Source organism: Paramormyrops kingsleyae, chromosome 5 (assembly GCF_048594095.1).
Source record: "Paramormyrops kingsleyae isolate MSU_618 chromosome 5, PKINGS_0.4, whole genome shotgun sequence".
Classification (NCBI taxonomy): Eukaryota; Metazoa; Chordata; class Actinopteri; order Osteoglossiformes; family Mormyridae; genus Paramormyrops; species Paramormyrops kingsleyae.
This window is the reverse complement of record NC_132801.1, coordinates 36,067,075-36,079,895: the sequence shown is the minus strand read 5'-3', so window position 1 is coordinate 36,079,895 and position 12,821 is coordinate 36,067,075. Positions and strand designations below refer to the sequence as shown.

The following is a 12,821-nucleotide window of genomic DNA, read 5'->3' as shown; positions in this document are numbered from 1 at the left end:
AAAGTTTTCTGACAGATTTTTTTATTTCAAAATCATTTGTCCGTTACAGCCTATCAAATTCAGCAGTGAAGATACCAAGCATGAAGTGGACTGATATCTTGGCCTATCTTTGGTCAATTGACATGAAATTTGCTGTGAGTGCAAGTAACCATACCTTTGACAAAATAACATGAAGTTGTTCCCATTGCAACCATGCCCTGGTAGTCTGCTTGGTCCCATTTTTGCTGCTTGCAGTTATATTATGTACTTGTCTTTCTTTTTTCCCCATCAGCAGTCAAAAACACAACAGCTCTTTTACATGAATTTGTTTTTAGCTATTATTATAATTTAAAAAAAAAAAAATTTCAGTTCTACAATAATTCCAAGTGATATTTAACAAAAACTCAAATGCATCTTTAAATCTTGGAAAACTGTTGCTTGACCACAAAAAATGTCATAATTTTTTCTCCTTTCAGTACTGTTACTCAGAACCACAATTATTCTTCCTGCTGACACATTCTTGATTATGAAAAATATGCTTATTTATACAAACATTATTTATATACATTGTGATTACCAGTCTTCTATTTGCTTGATATTTTTGCACAGCAGAAACGGCAGAAAGTATAAACAATATTTATGTTTCTTTTGTCATGCTATATTGAAATTACTGGGCACAACATCGCAGTTTTTCTTCTCTTCATTTATTCTATAAAAACACAAATATTCACTATAGATATCCAGATAACCCAAAAAGAGATTTGGGACATGAAAGCTGTACCCAGAGGACAGTTGCTTTCATCACGCATTTGTGGTTTGGGACATTTCATCCAATCAACTGCTACAGATTTGCTAATTATGGCTTCATGGTTCATTTCCCCATTCTTTAGGATCCAATAGGAATTTCCTTTGAAGAAATACAGATCTCCTAAGAAGCAGGTGAGAAAAAGAAGCTCATTATCACATTAGGAACAGAAGATACAAAGGAATGATTTTATATATTATTATACATAATGTGCCTCAGGTTAGCCAATGTGAGTGTCTTGTTTTTATATCATAATTATTTGTTTTACCATCTCCCCAGCTTATGACACCATCAGGGCCAGAGGGCACTCCTTTCCAGAGGGTTGTCTCACGGGGGTATTGCCCATCCATATTTCTTCCAATCTGCCTTTCATCATCAAAGCCCCAAAATTCCCCATTACTGAACAAGTATGTCTTCCCATTGCGTGCCCACACGAATGCTGCCTCCACTCTCTGCACATTTCTCCCATCAGATGTTTGCATACGCCATTCAGACAGTGGGTGTGGGTAACCAGGAAGAGATATGGTTTCTTTGAAGACCCAGTACTGATTCCCTGTACACAGAAAAAGACAATCTCTTAGTGATATATTCACAAATGTGAGATGCAGATTACACAGTTATTCATAGAATGCTGCTTTCTCACCTATAAAAAAGACAATGTTGCCGTCACTGGTTCTCTCATATACGGCATCAATTTTGTTGGTTTCAGGTGGAAGACCAATCCAGAAGTTTTTTATCAAAGCTGGAGTGAAGGACATTAGCGAACCTGTCGGCCGTACCCGCCAAAAATATGGGCCTAAAAGACAGTAAGATGAATGATAAATGCTAAAATGAATAAGCCGGAAAAAGTATGATAGTGAATATTATTTTCACAGGTTCCTTCAAAGCCCCAAATCGTGAAAATGCTACTCATGAATCTTATATTTTTACATTCGCGAAGAACACACTACTAGTAGGTTACTTTTACCTTTGAAGAAGAATACCTCGCCTCTGATATTGACCACAGCATCAAACCCCCCCTTACAACGATCAGGAAGGGAGGGGTCTGGGCTAAGGAAGGGAAACATGGACAGGGAACCACTGGTCAGCACACTATACACAAGATACAAGACAGCAATATAAACAGACTACAGTCACTTTTACACAAATTTTAACAAACTATGCTTCCAATGTCTTTATTATAACAGGTATACAAGTTCTTGACACCACTGTTGAGTTGGTAGTTATGTGATGTATGTGATGAACGTATTGTGCATTTGCAAAGAAAACTTTGATTTGTTTTATTAATAACACTGCTCACCGTTGTGTTGGTTTTGATGGGGGAGGATTGGGCTGATGTGGCCGATCAGGAATAGGAGGAATCCTGGGATCAGGTGCGACTCTGTCATTCCTTTTCCCTTTTGAGAATCAAAAAAGAGCCAGCAAATATTATACATCTTATTCAATCATTGCATGTATATGATGATGATATGAGACAAAGAATCAGTGTGATCAATATAAATTGAGTAATCAGAGTGTGAAGTACACACTGGGTAACAGACAAAGCCTTCCAATGTTTGGTAGCCCCATACCGTATAGTGCCTGGATGCCCAGCATGTCATCCTTTGGAAGTTTGTAACTATTTATGTCTGTTATTGCTCCTTGGTAATACGGCATCATAATGGACAATTCAGTGGATGAATGCGAGAGTCCCAAAGCATGACCAAACTCATGGACAGCCACTGTAAAGAGGTCAGTGCTGTCACTGTCACCTGAAAGAAATTCATGAATTTAGAATGTTTATACACACTGCATAATTTAATGTGTCATATTGTACCACAAGCATAACTCCAGGGCTATCATTCAAATAACCTGGCTATTGTCTGGACATTTTATACATTTATTTTATACACATTTTTAAATTTAGCAGATGTTTTTGTCCAAAGATAGATAGATAGATAGATAGATAGATAGATAGATAGATAGACAGACAGACAGACAGACTGACTGACTTTATTAATCCCTCGGGAAGGTTCCTCCGGAAAATAGCAGCAACAATACACCGGCATAAAAGTACAGTTACACAATAATAAAGTAATAAGTAATACAGTAATAAAGAGTAATAAATAGTGGTGGGATCATAGTAATAATGAATAATTATTGCACAGGTCAGTTAGTAAAATGTCCTTATGTCCCCCCTCCTGTTCCACTTCCTGCCCCCCAGTGAGGAACTGAACAGTTTTGATGGTGTGAGAGACAAAGGGATTTTTAAGTCTGTTAGTCCTGGATTTGAGGAGAAGCATCCCGTCACTGCGCATACTCCTCTGGTTATTAATGACACTGTGTAGAGGGTGCCTGACATTATCCATAAGGGCCAGCAGTTTGTTCAGTATACAAATCAGGATCAGAGTGACTGGCCAGCAGTGATGCAAAGACCTGACCCACGGAGCCACACAGGGCCCCATTTGTTAATATTCAATGTTAGTCCCCAAACAGCATGGAATTATGTGTCAGGAGCTGTCTTTGATAAATGTATTTTCATATATTTTCACTTGTATACACAAGTGTGGGTTTATAATGTATTTTTAGTTTTATATATATATATATATATATATATATATATATATATATATATATATATATATGTATATATATATATATATATATATATATATAAACACACACACACACAGATATCCATCAACCTGTGTCCTATCGAGTAATGTCCAATAATACTTATGTCCCACAAGAGCCTTAATAAAATTAATTGAGAGTTATCCGAAGCAGACAGTGGATTTTAGCGGATGTATTTAACCACGTGTGTGGCATGGGGCAAGAACCAAAACAAACCAATTGTGCAGCCACTATAAAGGTTTAGTTAAATGTGTGTGATATCGTGTCTTATGTTATACTGGCAGTTTGACTTGTGGACAACTTGTACTCACAGACTACCATAAAGCCTATTACATTAAAACTTTGGGTTAAAGGGCCAGTTCACCCCAAAACTAAAAAATATATGTTTCAGAGGGCTTTATTGCTAACTATCGAACTGGATTGTTCTGCTCGGAGTTGCCTAGTTTTGGAGATATCGGCTGTAGAATTGTTGGACTTCTCTCAAATATGATGGTAGTCAATGGCATTCTTTCTGTGGTGATTATAGTGGCAATACATTTGAAAAATTGAACAGCAATATGTCTTACTCGAAATCCTGACCCAGTTAATTCACAGACTCCACACACCAATCATATCACTGCGCAGAAGACATTTCTGGGTTGTTTGTGATCATATCTTCTGCACAGTGATATGATTGGTGTGTGGAGTTTGGTAGAAGGAAATGATTTGTACATTAAACTTCTCACTACAAAGTCCATGGATTATCTTCAATAACCAGTTCATGATTTTTGGTAAGAGACATTGCTGGTGAATGCATATTTCTGGCACTTTATTCACCACAGAAAGAATGCCATTTGGTCCCATTATATTCGAGAGTTTGACCAAAGTGTAAAGGAAAAGCGTCCAAGGAATGCTCAACATACAGTATATGTGGGACCTCCTTCAGGACAGCTGGAAAATCAATCCAAGAGACAACCTCATGAATCAGATGTAGAAGAGACAGTAGGTTCAGTCAGTCCCTGGAACAATTGGGATTAAAGGCCTTGTTCAAATGCCCAATGATGGGGTCACTCTGCTGACCACAGGATTTAAACCAAGAACCTTCTGAGTCCTAACCTCACAGAGCTACTCCCTGCCAACAAATACATTTTTAAAACACTTTTTTGGTCAGTACATAATTCCATATATGTTATTTTATAGTTATTTTATAATTTTATAGTTATTTAATAGTTATAGTATATCCATCCATCCATTATTGTGACTGCTTAATCCCCATTGGGGTTGCGGGGGACCCGCAGCCTATCCCAGAAACAACAGGCGCAGGCGAGAACCAGCACACCACAGAGTTATAGTATATGTTTATTCTAAAATGCAATAGAGAATAGTACAAATAGACCATTTTAAGGGTAGGTGTGTCCAAACTTTTAATTGGCACACACACACATACAAATAAGTTTGTACCTCCAAAGCTCCATATTTCATCATCATCAAAGTGCGTGTCTCCTGCCATTTCATGATTTGAGGGAAAGAATGCATGGGCTAAGGTTCCTCCTTTGCCATCGAAGGGGTACCCATCCTGATGAAAACCACTGGCAAAATACACCCTGATGTCCCCTTCCTCTTTCAGATCTCTCTTAGAGTGGAAGTTCAGTGGGATGACATCACTCCATACTCTGAATGCCTGACTCAAGAGTTGCTTTACTAATTGAGGGTCAAGTTTTGATGAAGGAGACGGATAACTGTTGAGACTGAATAGGAGAAAACATATGAAGAAATTGCAGCAATGAAACAAGAAGAAATTCTTTAAAGTTATAGCCGTGCACGCAACATGAGGATACATTGTTATTTAGCTAGTACAGTCGAACCTCGGTACAACGTACCCCGTTTATAACGTTTACACCAATACAACGTTCAAATTTCAATGTACCGAATTCGCGTAATGCATTATTCCATTTGCCGGTATCGCTTAGAACGTATACCTTTACAGCGTAAACTTCGATATAACGTATGATTTTCAGAGGAAAATAGGCAAACTGACCTTCGTTACAACGTACAGCCTCATCTTCCGAGCGCGCGCACAATTCAGAATCGGCTGTTGTCGGCCATCTACATCGCTTAGCAACGCCTAACTCAATGAACCTATCCTCACGAAGCATTCCATGCCGGCCGGACTCCTTGCATGCAGCCCCAGTTTTTTCATGGTTTTGCATGGTGTCATGGTATCGAAATTTATTTCAGCCAATTGAATCATACAGGTGCATAATTTCGGTTTGACATTAGGTTACAGTAAGGCGATTTGAACGATAAGCCGGCAGTGGATTTTGCGTTATGTCGGCTGTCTATGAGTAACTGATATTAAACTAGTTTGAAGAATATAGTTCCTATTCAGAATAGGAACTATATTCTTCAAACTACACAAGCTGTATGCCATAGTGTCAACTTGAGGGGTGTTTTCTAAAAGTTTTTTATATACATTTTGTGTTATATCATTCATTTTGAGGGACTTGGTTACAACGTACTATGGTTATAACGTACAAATTCTTAATGTCCCCCGAGGTACGTTGTAACGAAGTTCGACTGTATTGTGAAAAAGGTGCACCAGTCCGATATTCAGATTGGTATCGGTACCGATCCCTACCTATTAGACCATGGGTCCCCAACTCTCGTCCTGGAGAGTTACATTCCAGTAGGATTTCTATCCTATCTGGCTTCTGATGAGCCACACCTGTTCCTGTTATTTACCTGGTATTTACGGCAGTTGTGTATCGGAATTGGATCGGAACTAAAAAAATGTGGTCCATCCCTAATAGACACCATGCAGGTTCTCAGGTGTTCTCAGAAAGGGCTGTATTACAAATGACATCCTGAAGGTGACACTCTTATTTTCATGAATGTAATCATGCTATACAGACCTCCAAGTGATGTCAGTTTTATGCCAACGTGACCCTGATAACACATATCTTTTTCGTCTCCTCTTCCTCAGCTTATCTTCGGGTCTCATTATGTCAGGGAGAGAGCAACGTGGTGTAGACATAAGGCGGACAGTATCTGCATCTAGGACAGAGATAGTCATAAAAAGGATGTCAGTGACAATGTTAGTATCATTTGCTAACAAAAATAAGCATTTATGTAGTGTACTTTGAGTATACATCTGCACATGTTCAACAAGTAATATAAAGTTGGGTTATATGGTCTTTCCATACAGTGGGAATGTGTCCATCAAACATAACAAAACTTTGATCACCTTCATATCAATGCAGAAAGAGCAGCAGGAGAATAAAACAAGACATAACTGAAGAAGGGCAAAAATGGGGAATTGGAGCCAGATAGATACAGGCGGTATGGCAGGGAAACAGACGTACCCAGTATTCCAGTCACTTTCAGCCCAGCAAAGCTCTGCATCTCCTTAAGTGCTTTTTTAATCTCGTCCATTGTCTGAAGCATCCCTGTGTGGGGATCTGGAGGGGGCAAGTATCCATACCGACTAAGCCAATCCTGTAAAACAAGATCATGTGTCGTCAAACCACCATATAATCAGGAAAGAATTTTTGTGAACCTGTCAGAATAACTTGAAAACAGTATTCTTCCAAATCCTAACAACATGTCTCCATTTCCTGCAGACGCTAAAGAAAGCTGGCCTCACCCTCCTATCCTCCTCACCTTTTACAGAGGAACCATAGAGAGCATCCTCTGCAGCTGCATCACTGTCAAGATCAGTAAATCTTTCTTCACCAAAGGATGCTCCACAACTGCTGGACACCATGACCCTGCCCAACACCCAGTCCATACAAGCATTGAACAGAGTAGGAGCAAGAACACACCCCTGACAAACCTCAGAATCAACTCGGAAGAAAGCAGAGGTTCTCCCTCCACTTTGCACAGCACTCACAGTACCAGTGTTCAGGCCGGCCATGGCATCCAGTAACTTCGGGGGGATCCCGTAAAGTCTCAGGATATCCCACAGGGCAACTCGATCAACCGAGTCAAACGCTTTACGAAAATTGACAAAGGCTGCAAAGAACCTCTGCCGATATTTGCACTTGTGGTTGATGAGAACTCTCAATGCAAAGACACGGTCAATGGTAGACTTCTTAGGCGTAAAACCAGGCTGCTCCGGTGGCTGACAAGCAAGCAAGTGATCATGAATCCTGTTAAGGATGACCCTAGCAAGGACCTTACCAGGCATTGAATGTAATGTTATCCCCCCCGTAGTTGTCGTAATCCAGGCGATCACCCTTCCCTTTCCAGATAGGGAGTACAAATCCTGTTTTCCAGTCAGTTGGGATGATGCCTGACTCCCAAATGGAAGCAAAGATTTTTTGCAATGCCAAGAGAACAGCCTTACCATCAGCATGGAGAAGTTCACCCCAGATACCACAGATCCCTGCGGCCTTCCCTACCCCCAGTTGATTCACCACCCGTGCAATCTCAGTGAGACTGGGTGGTTCACAGCTGATTGGAGGATCAGCTTTGAGATATCCAACATCCTAGCTGGAGGGTCAGCTTTAAACAACTGCTCCAAGTAGCCAGCCCAGTGGGTCACAACTGCAGTGTCATCTGTAAGGACCACTCCATCACCCACCCTGACTGCAAGTCTCCGAGGAACAGATTCAGATGTGCATAATGCTTCAATTCCTCTGTAAGCAGAACGTGGGTCACTAGACCACAGATGGTGTGACACCTGCTCCCAGATTCATCTAACAAATGCCCCCAGAGCCCTCACAGTTGTCCATCTCAGTTCCTAGTACAGACAGGAGTTGCTACCAAGTTGAGCACTGCAACTCCTCTCGCTAATATCCAGGGTGCCCTATGAGATGAAACATATCCTTCTGGGAAGACTGAGAACACCAACACAATCCTCGGTAACCTTCAGGGTATTATCACGGAAGGTCTCCCACATCACATTAGAGTCAGCAGTTGCACAAAAGTCTACAAGTTCCTCACACAAATTGTATGCAAACGCATGCATCAAAAACAATTTGATCTTGGAGTCTGGCCAAGTCCAGCCTCATTCTCCTAGTAGGTGGTAGCCTACTGGATCTAAGCTGAATTTTCAGAGTAGCAACAACAAATCTGTGGTCAGAATTCACAAACTGGGCATGTCTGTAGACCCTGCAGTTCTGCAGGAGCCTCCAGCATCTGCCCACGAGGATGTCATCGATCTCCTTCGCCACACCACCAGTACCAAGTCCAATGATGCGGCTCTGGGCATTGGAACCAGGATCCAGCAACCCACAGCCCCTGACCTTTCGCAAAGTCAATAAGCATAGAGCCACTTTCACCCCGGACCAACACAATCCTCATAGCCAGCCCTGTTAGTGCCAGTGGTTGCAATGAAGTCACCCATGACCAGAGGAGTGTCACCTCATGGGCACCCTTCAACCACCAAGCGAAATTGCAAGTAAAATGTCTCCCTCAACAAGACATCACTCACCGTGGTGGAAGCATATACTGAGACAAAATACAAGACACCCAAGGAGTACCTGAGTCTCATAATACGCTCGTTGAAAGGAGTGACATCAGACACCATCAAAAAGAGTCGATCCACTACAGCAACAGCTACTCCCTAAGTATGGAAGCCATCAGACCGACCAGGCCAAAAGTAGGTGTACCCACCAACAGAGATCTGGCCACTTCCCGGTCTGCGTACCTCAGAGAGTGCTGCCACCGAAAGGTGGAGTTTATGAAGTTCCCCCAACAGCAGAGGAAGATGATCATCTTGCCGGAGAGACAAGACGTTCCATGCGCCTTGCTTGGGTTGCCTCAAACTGGGTCCCAAGTGCTGCCATGCAGCAGGCGACGCCTCAGCACCACACCAGCCCTGATCCCCAATAGGCCTGACCTTATTAGCTCTCCGACAGTTTCAACTTGTCCGGGGATGGGGTTCCCGAAGGCTTTCCCCCATCCCCTTCATGGTGTGTGCAGTCTTCCTGCGGGCGGTTGCAGCAGAGCTACTCCCACGGAGAGCAGAAGAGTATCGTGCTTGTTTAAATTGAGCAGTTGTGAGCTGTTTTACGGTGACTGGAGTGCCAATCCCACCACCAACCCCCAAAAACTTTCCCTGCAAGTTTGAGTACTGCTTCTTGGGCCAGATGCATTTTAATGTCATACCCAGGTTGCCAGACGCAGAAGAATATCAATGAAACAATGTTTTGAAACGTTCTTTCAAAATCTTTTGTGTGTGTGTGTGTGTGTGTGTGTATATATATATATAAATAAAAACTTTTTATTTAACATGTTGTAGTTTTCTTAAAAGTACACATAACTTAGATAAAGTACACTCACAATTTTCAGTGGCAGATCTACTGTGTAACCAACTATGTAGCCTATGATATCTTTGATGACTGGGATAACACACTGTAACAACATATTGCTTCTGAGAAACACGAGTGCTGTGAACATTTTATTGCTTAAATGTGCACGGTGGGGGCTTAAAATTCCTGTGTCTGAAAAGTTGCTAAAAAAAATCCTGCTCCCAAACACTGAACACTAACTGGCCCTGTGGTCTGATCCTAAACTTCACTCTCACCTGTGTCTGCCTGGAGATTAAGGTCCGTGGTATGAAAACAAGCTAGAGTTGCTTGCAGGTTGCAGACATATGTATACTATGGATTAAGTCATGAGTCTTCAAGTCCAACTCAAGATTGAGTAAAAATTCACCAGAGTGTGTGACAAGACCAAGCCCATTCATATGTGGACTCAAGACTGGATTCAAGTTCAAATCCAGACTCATGCACCACAATATTCCTATATATCCATTCATTCTATGACTAATGACTTCTCTATTCGCTGCTCATTATATGATCTTGCACACTGATATACTACTATACTGTTCTCCACACAAACACTTTAAACGTTAGTCTTTTCACATAAACCAATACAACTTTTTCCTTTCTTGAATATAAAGAGCTAAAACACAGTATGCTTATACATATTTAATAAAACGTGTTCATTCATAACATAGTAAATATCATTTGAAACTGTCTGACTAATATGAGAGCTGGGTATAAACATAAAATGGTAAATGATTCTATGCTTGAATAATAACTGTTAGCTGCTTGCTAAATGTTGAAACTTCAGATGTTGAGGTTTACAAATACTGAGTGAGAGCAAAACAAATTGTTGTCTCTTTTGGTAAAGGAAGTTCTGCCTGAAACACACTGTTTACAACATGCTGAAATCTGAGTTATTGTTATGCAACAATAGAACTTGCTGGATGTGAAGTCTTAATTACGGTAACTTTTTGGCCTTGAAGGGGGCATGTCAAAGGTTACAAAGCTTTTTACTTAGCTCGATTATTATGTAATTTCTCATTTTGTTTTACGTGGCCCTTACCAGGTTTTTAACATTACAGTGCAGAAATACAGCCAAAGGTATTTTACCAGCTGGAAAATATATCCTTTTCAAATGCACATTAAGACGTGAAAATAAATTGATGCTTTCACTGTGAGTATTTGGTTTACATGGTACAACATGAGACAAGATCATAACCATATGTAGTCTTCCTTGTTTTCACCACAGTATGGACATTTATTGTCTGTTGTCTATTCACACATTTATAGTGTTTGTTGTTCTTAGTACTGGGGTTGGCTGAACAAAGAAGTGTAACAATGCACTTCTTGCTCACAGGGTAATAAAACTTCTTGAATCTTAATTTATGAATGGAGACCAACAATACACTGGTAAAGAGTGAATATGTGAAATGAGGTTGCCTGAAAAGAAAACCAGACACTTAACGTGTCGTTTATGGGCAGGACCAATTCGTATTGTGCCAATACAACATGAAAGTACCTGAATCAGTCTGGATACGGTTTCTCAGTGTCAATCAGAAGCCCAGATATGGGTGTTCACAGAAGGGTGGTGATGTAAACCAACGGTATTGTGGTTAGCTTAGCCTTTGTCCTATGTTAGCTTTCTGTTTCTGTGCCAACTCGTGTCTTAAATCAGCCATAAAATGCCATCAAAACAATTATTTATCATCCAATTTGTTTCTTACCTCTTGGTTACCTTGTTAGGCTTCCTTATCCATGAAAAGATTGGTTTTACTATTTTTGGTGTGACTTTCTGGACCTTTCTTTTGACAGCATACCTCTCATTTTCAATAAAAAAAAATAACGGTAAAATAAGCCTCAAGAGAATTATATAAACAAACTGAATTGGTATTCAGTTCATGGTATCTTGCCTTACAACCCCAACACCAGACTGGATATAATCTTGACCAGAGCATTTATAATTTAGTGAATTATTTTAATTTTATTTTGTTTAAATAGAGATTCCTGACAAAGTCAAAAAGCCTTGATGCAGGACACAAATTTATGTGGTGCTTTTATGCATTGTAAACTTATAAACGGGTCGGTGCCGACCCTAACACCATAGCAAGGTTTTAGCAAGCAAAAAGTCACACAGCACTATATAACACAAAAACAGCAAAATGGCAGTACAAGAACAACAAAGTTATATACTGTGAGAACCTAAAGCACAAGCATGCCATATCACTGCAATTTATGGAATATATTTTTATATCATTTTCAAAGTTTGGTTAACTGTTTTGCATGTGCTGGCTAACAAGATGATCACATACACATAGTTTTGGGTGCACAATTATTATAGTGGAAAACTATATAATCTATTTTGACCAACAAGACTAAAGTAACTGAAAATTATGCCAAGTGATGGCAATTGTACAAAACCATATATTTACTAAAACATTTGGCAAAACCATATATTTACTAAAACATTTGGCAATGTCTGTAAAACAGTCAGAAATTGTGTTCTGCTGTGCAAAAGTCACATTATGGATTACACTTACATACTTACATTACATATTACTTCAGTTTGCTACATTAATTTCATATGTCTTTGCTTAGTATGATTATCCCGCTGTTTCACTCTTTCAATTTTATGACTTCAGTATATATAATGTCAAGTTTCTGGTAACATGACCTTTTCCCCAAAACCACATAGCCTACAGTACATGCCATTAATGCAACCCTACTCTCATTATACGTAAAAGTGGGCATATTGATTTCCCATAGTACTAACACCTAGTGTTTCAGCGTTGGGTTTTAAAAAGTCCGCAAAAAGTTTAATTAGGGGGAATACTCACCACGCCTTGTGTATATTGGTCCACTGCTGGAGCAGCGAATCCAGCAGATATGACAACCACAGATATACATGTTACGTACCTTATGGTAGCAGTGGTACTCATATTCGGAAACATGCCAGGCAGTACGGCTCCTCTCTTTTAATCAAATCGGAGCAATTGTGGTGGGCGTATCCGCTTTCTTTTTTTGTCTTTTCATATTTTTAAATCATCGTCGTCATCAGTACAGGTACTAGTCATGAGTGATAGCGGTGACAATACTATTAGTAAGAAAATATGAACAAGAACGATAATAATAATAATGGGGGTGGTGGGGGGGGGGGGTCATGGAGGGGTCGATTA

General features: G+C 40.1%; 1 protein-coding gene across 2 annotated transcripts; it reads right to left on the bottom strand.

The window, feature by feature from the left end:
• LOC111851252 (matrix metalloproteinase-25-like) lies at positions 1-12,718 on the bottom strand. Of its 2 annotated transcripts, none has more exons than XM_023825991.2 (10): positions 12,483-12,718; positions 6,739-6,871; positions 6,289-6,430; positions 4,838-5,124; positions 2,356-2,535; positions 2,085-2,181; positions 1,752-1,834; positions 1,428-1,580; positions 1,053-1,337; positions 1-907 (listed from the first exon to the last, which is right to left on the bottom strand). In XM_023825991.2, exons 1-10 carry the CDS (start codon positions 12,594-12,596, stop codon positions 684-686), a joined length of 1,698 nt encoding a protein of 565 aa, XP_023681759.1. In that variant the 5' UTR covers positions 12,597-12,718; the 3' UTR covers positions 1-683. The 2 variants fall into 2 exon arrangements, with proteins under 2 accessions (XP_023681759.1, XP_023681761.1); XM_023825993.2 differs by having other exon boundaries at positions 12,562-12,717.
• Positions 12,719-12,821: the final 103 nt, after the last annotated feature.

Bases quoted from the DNA above. Each gene is read 5' to 3' on its own strand.
- LOC111851252 (XM_023825991.2), bottom strand. From the start codon at position 12,596: ATGTTTCCGAATATGAGTACCACTGCTACCATAAGGTACGTAACATGT. The intron at 6,431-6,738 runs GTACGTCTGTTT...TCTCTGTCCTAG, and splicing joins GAAAGTGACTGGAATACTGG to ATGCAGATACTGTCCGCCTT. The intron at 1,835-2,084 runs GTGAGCAGTGTT...TCCCTTCCTTAG, and splicing joins CCATCAAAACCAACACAACG to CCCAGACCCCTCCCTTCCTG.